The 18,749-nt window shown below is 38.8% G+C and overlaps 2 protein-coding genes across 6 annotated transcripts in view; one reads left to right on the top strand and one right to left on the bottom strand.

Moving 5' to 3' along the window:
- The window catches only part of RTN4IP1 (reticulon 4 interacting protein 1), a 56,951-nt gene extending 38,421 nt beyond the window's left edge, over positions 1-18,530 (top strand). The window contains exons 11-12 of one of the 2 annotated variants that reach the window (XM_083608393.1): positions 6,391-6,539; positions 18,503-18,530. In XM_083608393.1, the coding sequence (XP_083464519.1) occupies positions 6,391-6,539; positions 18,503-18,515 (162 nt within the window). In that variant the 3' untranslated portion in view covers positions 18,516-18,530. Of the gene's footprint in view, positions 1-6,390; positions 6,855-18,502 lie in introns of those variants that run through there. The other variant, XM_083608391.1, reaches the window with a different exon arrangement.
- Positions 1-18,749, bottom strand: part of CRYBG1 (crystallin beta-gamma domain containing 1) — an 89,090-nt gene that overhangs the window by 22,894 nt on the left and 47,447 nt on the right. For all 4 annotated transcript variants that reach the window (XR_014546833.1, XM_083608267.1, XM_083608268.1 and 1 more), the window contains 7 exons: positions 16,400-17,889; positions 7,166-8,588; positions 6,889-7,059; positions 5,089-5,136; positions 4,878-4,996; positions 2,184-2,346; positions 1,653-1,789 (listed from right to left, as the gene is read on the bottom strand). Coding sequence is in view for 3 of the 4 variants with exons in the window: in XM_083608267.1 (XP_083464393.1) it covers positions 1,653-1,789; positions 2,184-2,346; positions 4,878-4,996; positions 5,089-5,136; positions 6,889-7,059; positions 7,166-8,588; positions 16,400-17,889 (3,551 nt within the window). In the remaining variant the exon portion in view is untranslated. The remainder of the gene's footprint in view (positions 1-1,652; positions 1,790-2,183; positions 2,347-4,877; positions 4,997-5,088; positions 5,137-6,888; positions 7,060-7,165; positions 8,589-16,399; positions 17,890-18,749) is intronic.

The raw sequence follows: 18,749 nt of genomic DNA, 5'->3' as shown, positions 1-18,749 counted from the left end.
CCTTTTAAACCACTGTTAAGACAATAGGGTAGAATAAACAGTAAAATAAAATATTTTTTGTATTACTGATCAGGGTAAAATATAACTCTGAAGGATAAATATATAGTGGTTATAAGCATTCACTAAATTTCAGGTATTCACTGTGGCATATACATATATACATAGCCAACTTTTAACTTCTGTTCACCATCATTTGCATTCTGCAGCAATTAATCATCATTACTGAAAGACAGCATTGACTTCAAAGCTCATAAATAATCTCCTAAAATGACTGTAGTGTACTTATTTTTCTTAATACATACTTCTAATTCAGACATGTTGACAGATGTATAACAGTGTATGCCACTACAGTTGACAATGCTTGTGATTCATTCTCAGTGTTTATAATGACGCTATGATACAACACTTAATGAAATCAGTACTGGTGACTCAATTAATTATCAAGATAAAGCCACTTACACAGTTGTATGACACTTACAAACCAACTCCCAAGGTGCACTATTACAGTCTACCAGAATGTGACATGGTAGGGTGGGGGTAAATAATCAAACTATAACAGATACTGATTCTCAATTGAAATACTTTCATTTAATCCCCCCCCTTTTTTAGTATGACTTTTGTATCATTCTCACCCATTCTGAAAAGTACCTTGGCAGTTTCATCATTGGCATTTAGTCAGCACCAATATCTCAGTTTAACGATTTAATACAATCCTGGGATATGTACTAATAATTTATTTTGAATCACCAATGCACTTAACAGACAGCAATCTTTTCCATTATTCAACAAAAATGAGTAAAAATAATTTAAAAGAGTCATATTTGTTGCAGCCCAGAATCCCTGGTTTAATTGAATGTCTTCCTGCTCTCAGGTAGAACTAATGATGCATTACAAGATGACAAGGGTATAAATATGTAGATATGTTAAGTATTTTTATATTAATTTTTATATTATATTTGCTTCACTAAACGTTTATCAGTGAATCATACCTTTTATCAGAGGTTTCCAACCTTTTTGAGTCCACGAGTCCCTTGACCAACTACATTCTTTCTGTGGCACCCTTGTGGGGCTCAGGAGCCCAGTTATATCACCCCTTGCCTGCAGAGCTAGTAGCCTCTCACCCTTTTTCAAATGCCCTCCTTTGGGAAGTGTTCTGTCAGCCTCCTCTCCTCTCCTCACCTCCTTGGGAGTTCTCCGGGCAGCCGCTGCCACCAGCCCTGGTCCCTGAGCTGCCCCACCCCCATCCCAAAGAGAGGTTCCTCCTCACACTGCCCCACAGGGGCCTGGGAAGCACCCCCTGGCCAGGCCCAGAGGCACCATTCAATTAGGGAGCTTGTAGCCAGGGCTGCTGCAACAAACGGCTGTGCAAGCCTCTGGAAGGCAGAGGTGCAAGAGGGCATCAGAGGAGGGAGGGAAGGAAAGAGGGACAGAGGCCAGTGTTGCCCACAGCACCCCTGACTCATTCAAGGCACCTCAAGTGCTATGGCACACTGGTTGAAAACCACTGCCTTATATGATCATCACTCACTACACAACAGAACAAAAAAAAATATGTATAACCTCATGCATAAATGTATCATTTCCAAATCTGGGCATTTGATATCTACTATAAACTAGTACCTTTTTTTAAGGATGCATATCTATATACTTACATGCCCCGATGCACTTGGATAGAACACGTTTTCTGTGCAGAACCAAATCGAGTTTCTTCCGTGTCATCAAAGTATGAATTTACAAGACCCAGCCCGTCTGGTTCTGTAAACAGGTCAATTCGGCAAATGCTATAATCCTGGCAAAATTATGAAGACAGAATGATAAATTATAAAATTAGGACTGAGTCTATTCTGTGCAGCAAAGGGAAAGACAAAACATACTTGTGGTGCCCCTTTAGCATTTACAGGAGAGCACCCTTGTAGCAAGTTGCTAATCTATACTGCTGCCATGTTGAAACTGGGAGGGGCCAATCATAGAGGCATCCTGACTGCTTGGAATGGGCCTATGCAATTGGCACCACCCAAAAGAACCAGGAAGGAGTAAAGTGGCTGCAAGCTCCTCTCCTCTCCCGGAGCCCACATATTTGTACAGACTTGGTAAGCCATAGTTTGGTCTACCATGTCAGACAAATCACCCATAGTCTACAAAGTTTAAGCCATAATCTATAGTCTACTCATATCCATACTTGCCTTTACTACATGCCTCATTGAACCAATCACTGCAGGCTCAGGGCATTTGCATTCATCTTTGTTATCAAGTGGTTCTTCACCCCAAAGGTTTGAAAATTCAATTTCTCCTTCCTCCAGAGGAATAGAGGGCCCTTCAAAGTTTGGCTTCTCATATAGAATCCAACTATAAATTAAAACACCAAAACAAACATTGAATCATTCGTTTTCTTTCATGCAAATTAGTTTATTTACAAATTTATTTTGAGTTAAAGCATTTAGTTTACCATTACTCTCACATTAACAAAAACTGTAAAGAGAATGGTTTAAGGTCAATATAAACTGGGGTACTCATAGTAGAGCATTTAGAGGTGACAAATACAAGTACAGTGGTACCTCGGGTTAAGTACTTAATTCATTCTGGAGGTCTGTTCTTAAACTGAAACTGTTCTTAACTTGAAGCACCGTTTAGCAAATGGGGCCTCCTGCTGCCGCTGCGCTGCCGGAGCACGAATTCTGTTCTCATCAATACAAAGTTCTTAACCCGAGGTAATATTTCTGGGTTAGCGGAGTCTGTAACCTGAAGCATATGTAACCTGAAACGTATGTAACCCGAGGTACCACTGTAATGGGTTGGCCATACCGAGAAATGCTAGTATATAATGTTATCAAGTAGAGGTTTAACTATACAACTATATAGCAGAAAATTAGATGCAATAAATAGCAATGTCTTACTTATAATCAAGAATGTTATTGCAACACAGAAAGATGATTAAGATGCAATGAAAGAAATAATCATAGGGAAAGAGCAATGTCTTCAAATACTAGGGCAACAATGGTGAAATAATGGTCTGTTGTAACAAGCCATCTACTTTCCTGTGAGCAAGATGAGTGAGAAGATCAGAAGAAAGAAGACAGAGATATATAACCCAGTATTTCCAATAATAAGAGTATAAACATACTTCACCTGGAGCACCTGTTGCTAAGTGGAGAGATGTTGTCAAAACTTTGGAGAGGGTGGTGTCTACCTCAAAAGATCAAAGTCAGAATGGACATCAAGAAAATAGCCAAGTGGGAAACCAGGAAACAGAGGTCCAAAGATAATTTAGCATAGAGCTAGAAGTCAGACCAAACCAGATATCAGGTGTTGAAAGTACAGAGCTTCAGCCAAATCCAAATGGCAGGTCAAAACAGTAGAGTCAAGACTCGAAGTTATTTCAAAAGCTGAACAGCTAATAAAGAAAGTCAAAGACAGGAAACATTGAGGAGGTGAAAGAAAGTAAGGAGCTGGAAAGAATTACAAGTCAAGGAGGAGGATGAAGAAGAAAGGCAGGAACTTTAAAAGGCATGAGAAAAGAAGACATTGATTCATCTTTAATGTTAGGCTCTCCCATACAGCTATCCAATAGCCTGCTTTTCTCCAAACATCTAAGCATGCATGGTAATCCCATAAAAAGCACGAGAATGTTGTATGCTGGGACTCTGGAAAGAATGGACAGGTGGATAACGGTATGTGTGAAGCCTCTGCATGTAGGATAGGGGAAAGTATGTGCCATGTAACTGTATTAAGATGACTAAGACATACCAACAATTTGCAATTAACATCAATTTAAGTTGGAAATCTGAACAACATAAAATTAATTCTGGTTTTACAAGTTTCGCACCGGATGAATCAAACAAAATGGCTGAACAAAGCAGATGAAGCAGCCTACCACAATGGAACAAAGCAAGTAACTAAACAGTGCTGGACTATCAAACTAATTGATTAATACTAGGGTGTTGAGTCCCAAGCTCTATGCCACAACTCTCCACAAACCAAATCACAACAAATAAATAAAATACAAGCTTTTTAGACAGCTAAACTGAAAAATAATATTTTTATTTTGACATTTCCATCTTGTTATATATCTGCTTGGGCACATTGTAAAAAAAAAAGGCATATAATAAATGTATTTTTTAAAACAATTGTAGATATAGCTAATGGGTGCAAAGAACTATGTTTCTTTTATTGCATAGAGCGTGGTATTTGTTTGCCGTTTCGTAAAAGACTAGTATTAAACGACAACTAGATAGTTACAGACATGCGTTCCTGCACTGAAACCAACCTCTTTTGCTTTGACTAGCAAACTCTGATGACCCCATGAAATCCCTAAACTTTATCAGTTTCATTCTTTATGCCTTTGGTTTCAGCAGCACACTGGAAGCTGCAGGAATTCTGCCAAGTGAAACAGTTTATCACTTGATAATCCAGCAATGTAAATTTGTTTGATGTTTTTAATCAAAGCTTCAGCAAGTGTTTTTAAAAGATCCCTAACAGTAATCTAGCTTTCCTGTTGGTCTTTTCAAAGCCAAAAAGCAGTAATCTTTCAAGAGAATTAAGGCAACGTAGTATAAAATTAGAAGTTACTTAAGGTCACAGGAAAAGCTTTTTAGAACATCAAAGGAGGAAAATAGGAACACATGAGCAAATTTAACAATAAGCCTCTACATGCATCAGATCAAGAGTCAGAAACGCTGGAACAGTTCAAAACATGTCTCAACACACATGAGAATAAACTAGTGAAAACTAGTTTACTCAAGCTAGACTAAGCAAAAAGGCATGAGACCAAACTGAGTTTAGAAGCATACAGTCAAGGAGTGAATAAAATATGTTAAAGCAGAATGGGAACGTGCAGACTGAATTTAGAACTAGCTGTAGGGCGAACATTTTATTCTTACCATCCTCTGACGACTTTAACTAGAATTACAGGCGACAGTACCCAAGCGGTGCAGTCCACCATATCATGAAAAACTTCAATAGCATTTTCCAAAGGGTCTGATTTACTGCAGAAAACGATCTGTATTTATAGGGGGGAAAACTTCAGGTTTTTTTAATCCAACAAGGAAAAATAAAGGAAAACAGTAATCAATGGGATGGGGATCACCTCACCTTTCCAGGTCTAGGATTAATTTTATTTTGGTTGTTTCCTGAAAATGCCTGTTAAAGCAGAGGGAACAAACAATAAGAAATTAATTTGTAAAAGAGATATATCTTACCTAATCTTGGGAAATGCTGAAATACATTTAGTGTATTTAGCTTCAAAAAATACATCCATTACAACAGTTTACTATTATGAAAATGGGGTCAGGTTAAGGCTATATGGCCTGCAAGTGCTTGGCATGCTTTCAAATCTTACTGACACATTCAAGTCGCCCATGCAAACCATTAAGCCACTTAAAGCTGCCCCTTAGGTTTGCATAGATATATTATGCAGAACATGCTGAAGTTGCAACCACAAATCACTGTCATTTTACAGCACACTAAAACGAACAGGGGCTTTGTATGGAAGGAGTGCCTGTTGAACTACACCTTTAGCCAATAAAGGCATGAGTATGCATTTTATTACTGTAGCCCAGCCCTGCAAATAGCTCATACCACCCAATGCACCATGTGGTACAGCCGATTATTCTGAAGAAGCTATATATCTTTATAGCTGGTAGGAAGAAACTTTTTGAATCAAGTCTGATTTGTTTTGTAAATTATCAAGATGGTTGCTTTCTAGGAGTTTTCAGTCAATATTGTTGCGCCTATTCCATTCTTGCACTGTTAATTTTACATAAAACTTGGTCTATGAAAAATGTATGTCAGAAGTATATTTCAAAAGCATAACAATTTCCTGCGTCTCATGATATACAGCAGGGGCCACCAATTTTTTTGCACCATGAGCACAGTTGCAAACCAAAAAAACTATCATGGGACGACACACATACGGCAACCAGGCTCACCCCAACAACAGAATGGTTTTGAAGACTAATTTCGGGGGAGGGGGGCACCAGAAATTGTATCTGTGCAACCATGTGCCCCGCTCCACACACACGTGACCTGCAATATATATGAATCCATAGATTCCCAATATGCCTTTTATTATTCAGAATAGAATTTCTAAAGGAACATACAGTAAGCCTGCAACTTACATGGGGGTTACATTGGCCTAAAGTCAAAATCATGTTGTGTTCAATGGCAGGTGTGGTCGCCAGTGTCTTTTTCCCCAGAACACTGTTCCTTTTCATTTTGTTTAATTTTTTGCCATGCATGTAAAGCTGAATGCGCGCAAGTTAAATGGGATGTGGGAACACAGTCTAAAATTGTTTTGATGAGTCGGTTTGTCAAATGATTGCTGAATCTATTACTATTACATTTCATTTTTGTCTAGTAAATCTTAAACCTATCTTAAATGACCATTCTTAACAGCTGCAGACTGAAGGCATTCTTACAGTGATTCTAGAAGGCTTTTCAACCATCACATATGCTGGTTCAGCACAACTGACTGCTGAACAATCTGTAGATGTGAGGACTGGTGGGGTCAGCAGCAGAATCCAAACAACAACTGACATACTGCAGTATGATTGTATATTTTTTCTTCTACTGTTTCCTGCCTTTATGCTAAATTGGGCAATCAGTAGTGCCTAGATGCAGCCATGATCTTCTCATTCCAGATTCATTTTGACCATTTGGTTAGAGAAATGCAGCATGCTAATGAAATCTCACTTTATTGAAAAGATAATCTTTTTCCTGGAAAATAGTCATTTCCAATTCAAGCTATTCTTTGTTCTAACAACAAAATATATGTAGGTATGTATATAAATCAAACCAATATCAAACAAAAGAAAGCAAAGCAAAAATCAATTTGACTTTCTAGTTGCACAAAGCATGCAGACAGACTTCTAAAACAAACAACATTAAACACACCTCAATGTCTGGTAAGAAGCTATTTGGTTCATACTGTCCAGGTTTCAACCAGCTTGAAAAACTGGTGTCAGGGTTTCCAAAGTTTGCCATCTGCAAAATTCTCTCTTTTTTTGGATCCTCAGTTTGCAAATATTTCTCCATAAATTGTGGATTTTTGAAATCTGAAAGAGACTGAACAGCACAATAAAAAATAACAGTGGTTGTTTACTGCTAAGGTATAACACAACATACATAGCATATGAGTTTATATATAGTTATATGATGTTTGTCCTATTACCTCAGATTTCTGAGCCACATCAAATATTAGAGGAGGGATTCCTGGGCAATTAGCACTCTTCTGAGATGCAAAGGTTGTTGTGATAGTGTTTATAGATGTTACAGATGGAGTAAACACATTTTCTTTAGTTGAAGGTAATAGAAGGCTTGAGAATATGGCACTCTTTTCAAGTCGAGATCTCTTAATGTCGCCATCGGTACCATCCTTGCTTTCTTTCCCACTTACTTCCTGGGTAAGTGCAAGGTCTGGTCTGTTGGATAATTTCAGAGATTGGAGAAGAAGGCTGTTCTCAGCTGAGGCACGTTTGGGTCTGACTCTAGCCTCTGTTTCTAGACTATGCAATTTCAGCTGCAGGGATGGGGCTAAATCTCGTGGTTTGTCTCTTTTGATTCCTAAACCAACTGTAAATATATTGGGGTCAAATATTTTCTCTAAATTGTCCTCATGAATTGGAGGCATAGCAAAGGGAGGTGCTGGAGATTTTGGAACTTTGGGTTTTTTCTTTTTTTGAGGTACACAAATAGAGCTGTCTAGATTTTTAATAGTTTCAGTAAACTTCGTCATGTCTGGGGAATCACAAATGGTATCCTCATTGCCAGCTTTAGGGACATTACAATCACTGTTTGAATCAGGTTGTCCACTGAAATTCTGCTCGAATATCTGTTTGTTTTCCAAAAACGTATTTGTCATCTTTGTGTCTTCATTTTCAGTCTGAGAAGTCATGTTGTGTTCTACTTTGGGGGGCACTGGGTCAGGCTGCAGGAGACACTGGTCTTCTTTACTTAGAGAATGCATGTTTGTTTTCAAGAAAAGTTCCTCTCCACTTTCAGGAGATATGGATCTGACATTTGTATTCCTGTTATCATTTTGGATTGTTTCAATTTCTTCAGTTTGTAGTATAGATGGCGTTTTAGGCAAACAATTATCGTTGGCTAATTCTGTATCAACTTTTTTAGAAATAAAAACACTTGCATGGTTATCATCTACTTTTCCATTCTGACTAAACTGAGATTCACCAGCATTTCCAGTTTCTTCATTAGTTATAATATTTGATTGAGTCCCTTCTTCAGACTTGATTTTTATATCTGAAGATACATCCTTCACCTTTGCACCATTTTGCAATGCTTTCTGTCGATTGTTTGGCTTATTTGTTATTCTTTTGGTCTGCTCACTTTCAGGGTGCTGTTTCCCAAATTTCAGCTTTGCTCTGCCAACAAATGTATTTGATACAGAACCTTTTTTTAAAGAAGAGATCTCAGCAGATTGGTTCTGATTAGTTTGTTTGCTTTCAAACATGGATATTTTATTGGCAATACTGAAGTTAATTTTAACAGCTTTGTCCATAGAATCTTGCTCAGTTTGCACATCTTCTAGAGTTCTGGATGCCTTAAGGTTTAATTCTACATTCTTTGGTTTAGCTGGACTGTAAAAACAAAATAATACAACAATTACTTTACAGTCCTTGTCAACAATACTTTAAAGATGTATTTTATTTCTAGCACAATCCTATATGCATGCCTCTTTAAAATAAGGCTGCAATTCTAAATACACCTGCTAGGGAGTAAGCCACATTCAATATAAGGGGACTTACTGCTATTAATTATCATTATTACTATTACATTTAGTCACTTTTTCCAAAAAATATAAATTCAGAGTGACATAACCATTAAAAACCAGAGTAAAAGTAACCTAAAATACAATAATATGCATAAAAGAGCAAATCCAACCCAACCCCACTCAACTAAAAATATTCAGAATTACGCATTGAAGGGCTGGCGAAAGAAAAATGTTTTTACCTGGTGCCTAAAATAGATAGTGATGGCACTAGGAGTGCCCCCCTGTAAATATGTATAAGTTTGTGCTGTATGTCTCATTGACTTCCATGAGACTTACTCCCAGGAAAGTGTTATATGAGTATAGTTATTATTCTCTAAGTGCAAATGCACTCAGGTTCTGCTTGTGGACTTCACATGGACATCTAGTTGACCACTCTGAGGACAGAGTGTTGAAATAAACAGGCCTTTGTCTGATCCAGCACAGTTCTTCTTATGTACTAATTAAATATGCATGGGTGGTTCCAGACTTGTCAAACTGCTGCCAGAAGGCCTCCTTCCATTCATGGAACACACTCCAATCTGCCAATTCCCCCTTCTTTTGCATACACACACACACACACACACACACACACACACACACACTGATCTAGAGGGGCTCCCAACTCTCAGAAGCAGATTTTGTGGAGGTGAAAATTGACACACACCCCTTCAATCAGTGGAATGATTTTTCACTCAGGGAAAATCTGAATTGAACCCACAACATTCTAGCAAAATTTCTGCTAAAGAAACATCCTTATAGGTCTAACTCAGAGGTTTTCAACATCTTTGAGTCCACAGCTCCCTTGACCAACTACATTCTTTCTGTGGCACCCCTGTGGGGCTCAGGAGCCCAGTTATGTCACCCCTTGCCTGAAGATGACAGCCTCTCATCCTTTTTTGAACACTTTCCCTTGTGGAGTGGTCCCTCAGCTTCCTTTCCTCTCCCCTCTCCTTGGGAGTCCTCCAGGCATCCGCTGATGCTGCTGCCCCTGATCTCTCAGCTTCACTGCCCCAGAGAGATGTGCCTCCTCACATTGCCCCCCAGGGGCCTGGGAAGAAGATGCCCCCAGCCTCAGTGGAACAACCGAGACTGACCAAAGGTGAATGTGAGGCCAGCACTGCTGGGCCTGCATGGTGGAAAGACTCCCCTTCAGCACACAGCAAGCACAAGAAAGGCCAGTTCAGCGCCTGCCTGCCTGCCTGGCCTCCCACTTGTCTGTCCATTCCCAACAGTAAGGGCTGGTGGACTGGCTGGCTGGGCTCCCTCACTGGCTTGCTTGCTTACTCCGAGGCTGTCTCAGTTTCTGGCAAACAGCACTCCCTGGCCAGCCCCAGACGCACCATTCATCTGGGGAGCTCATAGGCAGGGCTGCTGCAGCAAACAGCTGTGGAAGCCTTTGGGAGGCAGAGAAATGAGAAGGCATCCAAGGAAGGATGGAAGGAAAGAGGGACAGAGTCCAGTGTTGCCCGTGGCACCCCTGACCATCATTCAAGGCACTCCAGGGTGCCAAGGCACACTGGTTGAAAACCACTGGTCTAACTCGGCATAAAAAAGGCAAATGAATTTTATAATGCTGCGTAAAGTCTGCAGTCCTAAGAAAACATATTTAGAGTTAGTTTCCTTGAACTGAAATAAAAATATATATTATTATGACAGTGGGTTGTGTGGGGTTTTTTAAGAATAGCCTTACCGAAAACCTAACAGAAAACATATCATTCCTTAGAATGTGGGTTTATTGAAGATACATTAATACAATTATTTCCTTTTACCTTTGTTAAGTTGCAAGTTAACTTAAAGTGTTTCTTACAATCTATTTTATCATGTGAACCATCCTGAGACCCCCTAGGCATAGGGTGGTATATAAATTCAACAAACAGCAACAACAACAACAACATATCAGAAAGATTTATAAGCATTATTTACTCTCACAAGAGCTCACTTTATTTCTTTCAGAAATTATAGACTGCAAATCACTTGCAATTCTCTCTCTCACACACAAACACTATTCACACTTCCTATTTACTCAAACATACACCATGGATGCACTCCATTAACATACTTTCATATGTAATTAAAAGTTGATTGCTGCTGTGATGTATTATGCCATCTTTTTAGCATCAACAGTTCACAGTCCTGTAGACACATGCAGACACTGACTTTACCTGTTTAGCAAGAAAAATGTTCATATGTGCTCATGAAGACTGAGCCAATAGAATGGGAGGATCTAAGATGCCGGACTATTGCTTGAAGGCAGGAATGGAGTGGAGGCAGTATTATTATTATTTATTCAATATCTATCCTGTCCTTCATCCAAAGATCACAGGGCGGTTTGCAATATAAAAACAGTAATGGAATGGTGAATATTTCTAACCTAGCCTGTTCCAGATGGGTTTTACTCTCCCTAAAGAAACTTGCATAATTTGGGGGAACTCTTTGATTCGGCATTGTAATTTGAGGCCCAGATGGTTTCAGTTGTGTGGAGTACTTTTGCTCAGTTCCAGCTGGTTCATCAACGATGGCCATTCCTGGATGAAGATGGCCTGACCACAGTGATGCATGCTTTGGTAACTTCCTGACTGGATAAATGTGCTCTATGTGGATCTTCCCTTGAAGAGGCTACAGTTTGTGCTGAGTATTGTGCTGAAAATTTGACTGTTAATGGACAGAATTAGCTGGAATCATGTACTCGGTAGCAGTCAGCAGAGCAATCCTGCTTACCTGGCTTTCCAACATTGAACATTGCTGCCAGTTACCAAGAAGGACAGGTGTAAGGGGGAGGGGAGCCTAGTGTGGGGGCAGCAGTGGGAGTGTTGGGTTGGCTCTGCTGCTGCATCTGTACTGTTTCAAGCTCCTCTCCTGTCATAGTAACCAGTAACAATGTTTGGTGTTGGGAAGTCCAAGCAATGCCACACCACCCATGCCAACAAACCAACTGCTACTGCATACAGCACTGATTCTGAAAAATTAAGTTCAGCTGTCTACATGCTTCTGGGTGGAATGCAAGGGGCTAGTGTCCCCATGACTCCCCATGTACAGTGGTACCTCGGGTTACATACGCTTCAGGTTACATACGCTTCAGGTTACACACTGGGTTAGCGAACCCAGAAATAGTGCTTCAGGTTAAGAACTTTGCTTCAGGATAAGAACAGAAATCAGGCTCCGGTGGCGCGGCGGCAGCAGGAGGCCCCATTAGCTAAAGTGGTGCTTCAGGTTAAGAACAGTTTCAGGTTAAGTACGGACCTCCGGAACGAATTAAGTACTTAACCTGAGGTACCACTGTACTTGTAAACTTAACACTGAAGAAGACTGCCTGAAGAGGGCCATCATACTTTCATTAAAAAAAATGTAAAAGCTGAAGTAAATATTTGAGTTATAGTCTAGTTGGATAATTGTAGTGTATGTTTCTGTTTCTCTTTTGAAGACTTGATGAGAATGCAAACTCAAATGGTTAAGAAAAAGATCTGTATCTTCCTAAAAGACTGACCCATACCCTTGACAGATGTTGAAGCTATGATCCATTCTATTAAAATGAAACAAGGGAAAACAACATCTACTTATAAATGATTTATAGTTCCCATAATACAACGCCTACAGTTATAAGTCATAGTCTCCACTGGAAACTATGCTAACAGATGTGTCAGGACAGGAAAAGCAATGTAAATCAAGGGAAGGTGCTAGTGAATTATTAATTTGAATATCATGGAAAATGACACTAACACCCTACTGCTAAGCATATTTATCTGCAAGTATATTCTGTTTATTTCAATTAAATTTATTCAAAGAAAGGCTATAGTCTTGCAGCCCAATGCTTCCTCAGATATTAGTGGTTTTGATTTTAATGTATATGTACAACTGCAAGTACTTCCACCCAAGCAAATCTGTATTTCTGTGCATATTTACTTAGATGTTTGTCCCACTGTGTTCAAGGCTTAAATCTAGGTAAGCATGCATACAATTTTGGCTTTACAGAACAATCCTATTGCATATTTACCCAGAAGAAAGAACCACTGTATTATGAATCTTAGTTTGGATAAATTGTATTTAGGATTGAAGCTCAATATATTAAATTAAGGTTTCAGCCCTAAACACACATAAAATGAAATTACAGAGTTGGCAGGGATGGGACCTTGGAGGTCATCATGTCCAATATTGCTGCTCAGTGCAGAATCTGCAGTGCATAATGCAACTTCATCTCCCTAATAAATAGCCATTAAGCTTCTGTTTAAATAGCTTCAGCAAAGAAAAGAACACCACCGTCTGAGATGTATGTTTCACTGTCAAACAAAACTTACAGCTCTTTTTGGTAGGATGTTTCTCCTCATATTTACCCAAAATATTCTCCACTGAAATTTCCACCTCTGTTGCCCTCCAGAGAAAGAGATAATAAGTCTGTTCTATCTTCTGCATGACACTCCTTTAGACATTTGAAAACTGTTATGTCTGCCTCTCTCATCCTTTTATTTTTGTATTTTATACCTACACACAAGACTTTTCTGTTGAATTTACTTTAGTTGGTTTTAGCCAATGTCCCAGCTATTTAAAAACTATCCAACTCTACAATTCTACGATTTTGATATATTATACGGTGTTAGATATTCCTCCCAATTTTGGATCATCTGCAGATCAGATAAGCATCCCCTTCACACTCCGATCCAAGTCATTTATAAAAACAAGAAAAGGAATTGGTCTAGGGTATCTCTGTGGCTCTCTGTTCAATACTTCACTCTATGATGCAGAGCCATTAATGAACAATTGTTCAAGCAGCTCTACTTAACACTAGTGTAATCCACCCCACATTTTATGATATTGTCAGTGAACTTAATTCTGTGTAAACAGACAAGCAGTGGCTCACAAAGCATCACTGTGAACCAACCTATCATAGTCAGATAATATATGAAAATCAATTAATAACAGTATACAATGTAAAGGCAGAGCAACTGAATTTTCATTTCTGAATAGACACAGATGCTCTGCTTTCTAAGTTTCTGTATAACATGCTGTTATATTACAACTTACACAAAAAAACTACTTAAATGAGTAACATGGTGAATGTGTCATCTTCTTGAGAACATAGTTTTATTCCCACCCATAATTATAAATGTTTGGCAGCTTAGGTCTCAACTAAGACTTTCACTGCTTTATTACCTTAAAGCTGTATCTTTTCTGTTGCATTTACAAATAAGATGCATGTAAAATCAAAGCTAAAAATTCAAAGTAAGTCTCACTGAATTCCGTGGGATTTATTTCTGAGCATATTTTTATAGGATTGTGCTGCAAGATGTTAGAGGGTTCAACAGGTATTTTAAAAGCCTCAGGAATCAGGAGTGGTTAATGACTCAGTTCCTTACAGGCATCATATCAAGTGATTGAGAAACTGTTATTACCCTATGGTGGGAGAAAAGCTCAAGTTCTTGTTTAACTATTCAGCACCCTTAAAAAATTGAAGAGTCCCCGTTCCCCCACCCGGTATTTAGACAATCAGACCCAAAGATTATATAAATCAGTCCAAATCACATAAATTAATGAGTGACAAGTTCATTCAAAAACTATTTAAAAAACCTGATTCAATGTCCAATATAAGCTTTATCAGTGCACAGGTGAAGAAAAGTACAAAGGATATTCAACTATCCCCACCCCAGGATCAAATTGCACAATATATTCTACTCCTCAGTGTCTTTAGTAGATGGGATCTAAATGAAATATAACTTTTGATTCCAAAATTTTGTTTCAAATGATTGTTTAATGATGAGGGTGCAATGCTGTGTTATAATACACGCAATTATGTTACCAGGTTTTCTCATTAAGATAATTCAAGGTGTGGCAAGTCTCACATTTCTTGACACAGCTGTAAAAGTGCACTCACGCCTTTAAATAAGTGCTGAAGGCCACATATTTCAGTCTTCTTTAAAAATAATACTTTGCCCCACAGCACTACACATCAAGCCCCTAAGTCACTTATTTTAGTGATTATGGCACAAAGAAGAGGTAAGAGCAACATATATAAAACTAAGATCCAATTCCTGTTCCTAAAAGTGCTGCAGGGTGGCCTCTTGAAATACAGTTGGACACAGCTCTAAGAGGCAATGAATTGCCCCCCCCATACTTTGTGTTTCTTTTTGGAATAATTAAACCTGCCATAACTGCAGAGGGAGCCACTTGCCATAAACACCTTAACACATGGGTATGCCCTGCACGTCTATGAACTGGGCCCAGTGTTTGAGATATAAAAGCTGGGAGCCAAATGGTGCCTTAAACCTAGTTTTCAGTTGCCACAACAGTATGTCTAGGGACATTTTTTTTACACAATTACAAAGCAAATGAAGACAAGATGGGCGATTTAGCTGAAAATGGAATAAATGCTGTGTGCAAAAGACAAGTTTTTTTAAACCAAAATAGCAATCAAGCAGAAAAGCAGCCTGTAAGAGACGTGGCTGCAGTTTCATTCTAGCAAAAGTAAAAACCAAACCTCTTTTACTCGCAAAAAGCGACTGCCGACCAGTTGATTTCAAATGCTGTCTGGGCCTATGATTCCACAGCACAGATCCTTCTAAATGACTCAAGCAAGTAAACCAAGAAAAAAATCACAGCCACTGAGCTAGAGACAAATTTGTTCCTGTTCTTTAAAAGGCACTGATTTATCAACTATAGCTTAGGAACTCTACAGCCATGCTCAACATAACAGCGATACTCAGTCCAACCCTAGCTAAAAGACCTTCAATAGCAGTACGAGGACAGTCTGAAACTAGAAAACCTCTGCCAGACAAGATGGTTACAAAGGCCATTAGCGTTACTCAGTATAAGGTCCAAACTGCATGCTACAGTTAAATACTCTGTAACCTTCCCCCAACATTGCAGTTCCTCTCTTAGTCATCATCATCCACAGGAATACCCATAGACTCAAAAGACTGAAGGGCTGGGGGAGGATCCCCTCCCCACCCCAACAGCTGTTTATTTCCTCTGGCAATCATCCTCAAGCTGCTTTCGCTTGGACCGTCCCCCCCCCCCCACTGCATTGGATGGAAGAAAAGGCAGCTTGAGGGAGGTAATTATGAGAAGGCAAATAGCAGCAGTCATGTGGCTCTTCCTCACTTGGTCTTCCTCTACTTCTGACAGTAGCCTCTAGTCTAGAGGTCGTTTTCATTTCTTAATGAAACAAAAAACAACCACTGGGAGAAATTTATATGGAACCCTAGGTAACATTTATTTGGCCCTTAGCCAGATACTTACTACAATAAGCACAATGGAAGTCTTCTCCAAAGAAAATATTATTGAGGACACATAGACAATGAATGCTATTTAATTTTTTTAAAAAATTATATTCCATAGCAAGACTTAAACTTTTCCTTACTTGGGAAAAATTATAACAATGAGTGAGACAAAGGGTGGCAATACACAGCTTCATAATAGAAGCTAACAAGAAGAAAATATTCTATACCAACTTCAGTCACATAAATACTAAGTGGACTTTTGCAGTGGTATAACATATTGGAGTTCCTGTGAGGTAGTCAAAATATTATACTGACATGGAATCCATGCAATTAGGATACAGATTTAGCAATTATAATACATGTTTATCAAGGGATTTAATGAACATCTTATTGCAACAAGCAATGTAATTTAAAATATGAAACTACTTACAGACTAACTTTTGTTGTGACAGTTCTGGAAACATCAAAGCATGGATTTCTCTCTTTTGCACCATCCAAACCAGAGGTAGTTTGCTTTCCATTTGTAGTTCCCAACTCGCCATTTCTTTGCTTGTCAGTGCGCAGCAAAGCACTGCCATCAGAATTGTTGACAATATCTGGTGCCTTAGACTCTGTTCTTCTTTCAGAATGTGACACGGTGCTATTGTCTGTGATGCCTATAGAAGAAATTTTAGGAGTCTCTACAGTGCTTTCACCAGAAGACAGCTTCTCTGCTGAAGTACATTTTGATATTGGATTACTATCTGTTGCACCTTCAATCTGTCGTTTGGTGGATGAATCTTTCCCATGACTCTTCAAGCCTGTGGGTGAAAGAGGACTTGTGTCAGGTTGATTCTTTTTTAAGGATTTCCTCCTGTATGGGGATGAAGTAGGGGTCTGCTGCTTGTTTTTCTCTAACTCTGTCTTAGTAAGTCCCTTGTGATTACTTCCAGTCCTTGTGTCATGGTTAGTTGTGGGAGAATTCATCTGTTGAGAAGTCTTAGCTTTTCTTTCAGGGGTGGTTATTTTTTCTGAAACCAAATCTGAAGCAATACCATCAAAAACAGGTTCTTCTTTTGCAGTATTCTCAGTTACATTTCTGTCCCCATTTGGCATATCACTGGAAGACTGAGATTTTCTCCTCTTTCCAGATCTCCTTACTGCAGATTTTTTATCCATTGTGTTACTACAGTCGTCTAATACAACAGTCACTGGTTCATTGGAATATGGTTGTTCAGCTCTACGAAGAAAAATATCCAATGTCAACACTCTAGAAGTGTGGGCACGTTCACTGGACTCCAAAATAGATGGCTCCTCTGATGGTGCATATTCTGATTCTGAACATGAATGAACATCCACTAATTCCTTGTGGTTTAATATGTTATGTTCTAGGTCCTCACTGGATATATTAGTTAAACTTCTAAAGAAATCTGGAGTTGTAGTATTTTTTGTGTCAGTGACTAGATCATTCTCTGCTTCCAGTGTCTGAAGTGTAAGATTGCTATCAAATAATGTATTTTTTATTGTCTCAGTACTGCTGCGCCAATCAGATGACAATTCACTGTCAGAATTAATTCCTTTAGTGTTCCATTCTGAAACAATATCATTATACAATCGTGTCAGATCCCTTTTGGAGAGATATTCTTCTGTGTCTTTAACAGTATTTCGTATCCTTTCCTGATCCTGACTGCAAACCTGGTCAATAAGAGATTCCTCACTTTTAGACAGATCTTTAAAGTCTTCAATATCTATCGATGCCAGTGGAGCGATACCCTTGTGAGGCGAACCCGAGCTTGCACTTTTAACACTTGGCCTTAAAGAAGCTTCTAATGTGTTTTTGGGATTTTTTCTTCTCCCTGTAGTAAAAAAATTTCCAAACTTTCCCAAAACTGGCTTCTTTTTGTTTTCTTCCTTATAAGACTCTGCAGAGGATGTTTTGGACTGAAAAAGAAGAACAAGAAAAGGAAAAAGTTAGACTAAATGTTTCTTTCAAGACATATAATTCATTACTAAACATTTACATGTTGAAAGAAATTTTAACAAACCCTGAAATTGAATTGTTCACTGAACCATAGAATTTGGTAACATAATCATCATTTTTAAGTTACATATAACGATTCACATTAGCATAATTATGACATTAAGACTTATAATGCAAACATTCACAAACTTCCTCATATCTTTAGTCAAATGAATGAAGCATATAAATACTTACAGGAATTGCTTACATTTTATGTATGCACCTGCCTTAAGCAGGAATGTGTCTTTGATACTGCATTAAAGGTAAATCAGAGGGCACCTTTAGCAGTAAACTTCTACAGTAGTTTTGCTAAAATTTGTATGAAGGTTAAAAGTTGTATAAATCTTCCTTTTATCAGCCACAGTTTGTGTCACCTTAAAATCTGTGGCATGGATAAAAACAAGCTTTTTTTTAGTATTCAAGACAAAAATAAAACAAATTCTAGATTGCAATGCATTTAGCCTGAACTATAAGCGTTGTTAGGAGATACGTTTAGTTTTCTTCTAAACAAAGGTATTTCCCCCATTCTTTCAGCGTACATCGATAATCCTGTGATATTTGGCAACAATCCAATGATTATGTTGCGAAAGGACGGAAGCGTTAAAACTCTACAGCCCAGCAAGACGCCATGCGACCAACTGCCTAGAGAGGACGAGGATCCATCTCCAGTTCTTTCGGCGCGCTCACCTAAAAAAAAGCATCTGGATGCCACGAGGGCGGCGGGGCCCTGGGCTCGCAATTGAGCGGCCGGCTTCAAGGGCTGCCGTGATTGAGCGAAAGC

This window comes from Podarcis filfolensis (genome assembly GCF_964270895.1).
Source record: "Podarcis filfolensis genome assembly, chromosome: 3".
In the NCBI taxonomy this organism is placed as follows: Eukaryota; Metazoa; Chordata; class Lepidosauria; order Squamata; family Lacertidae; genus Podarcis; species Podarcis filfolensis.
The sequence above is the reverse complement of the archived record's forward strand: the minus strand, read 5'-3'. Positions and strand labels throughout refer to the sequence as shown.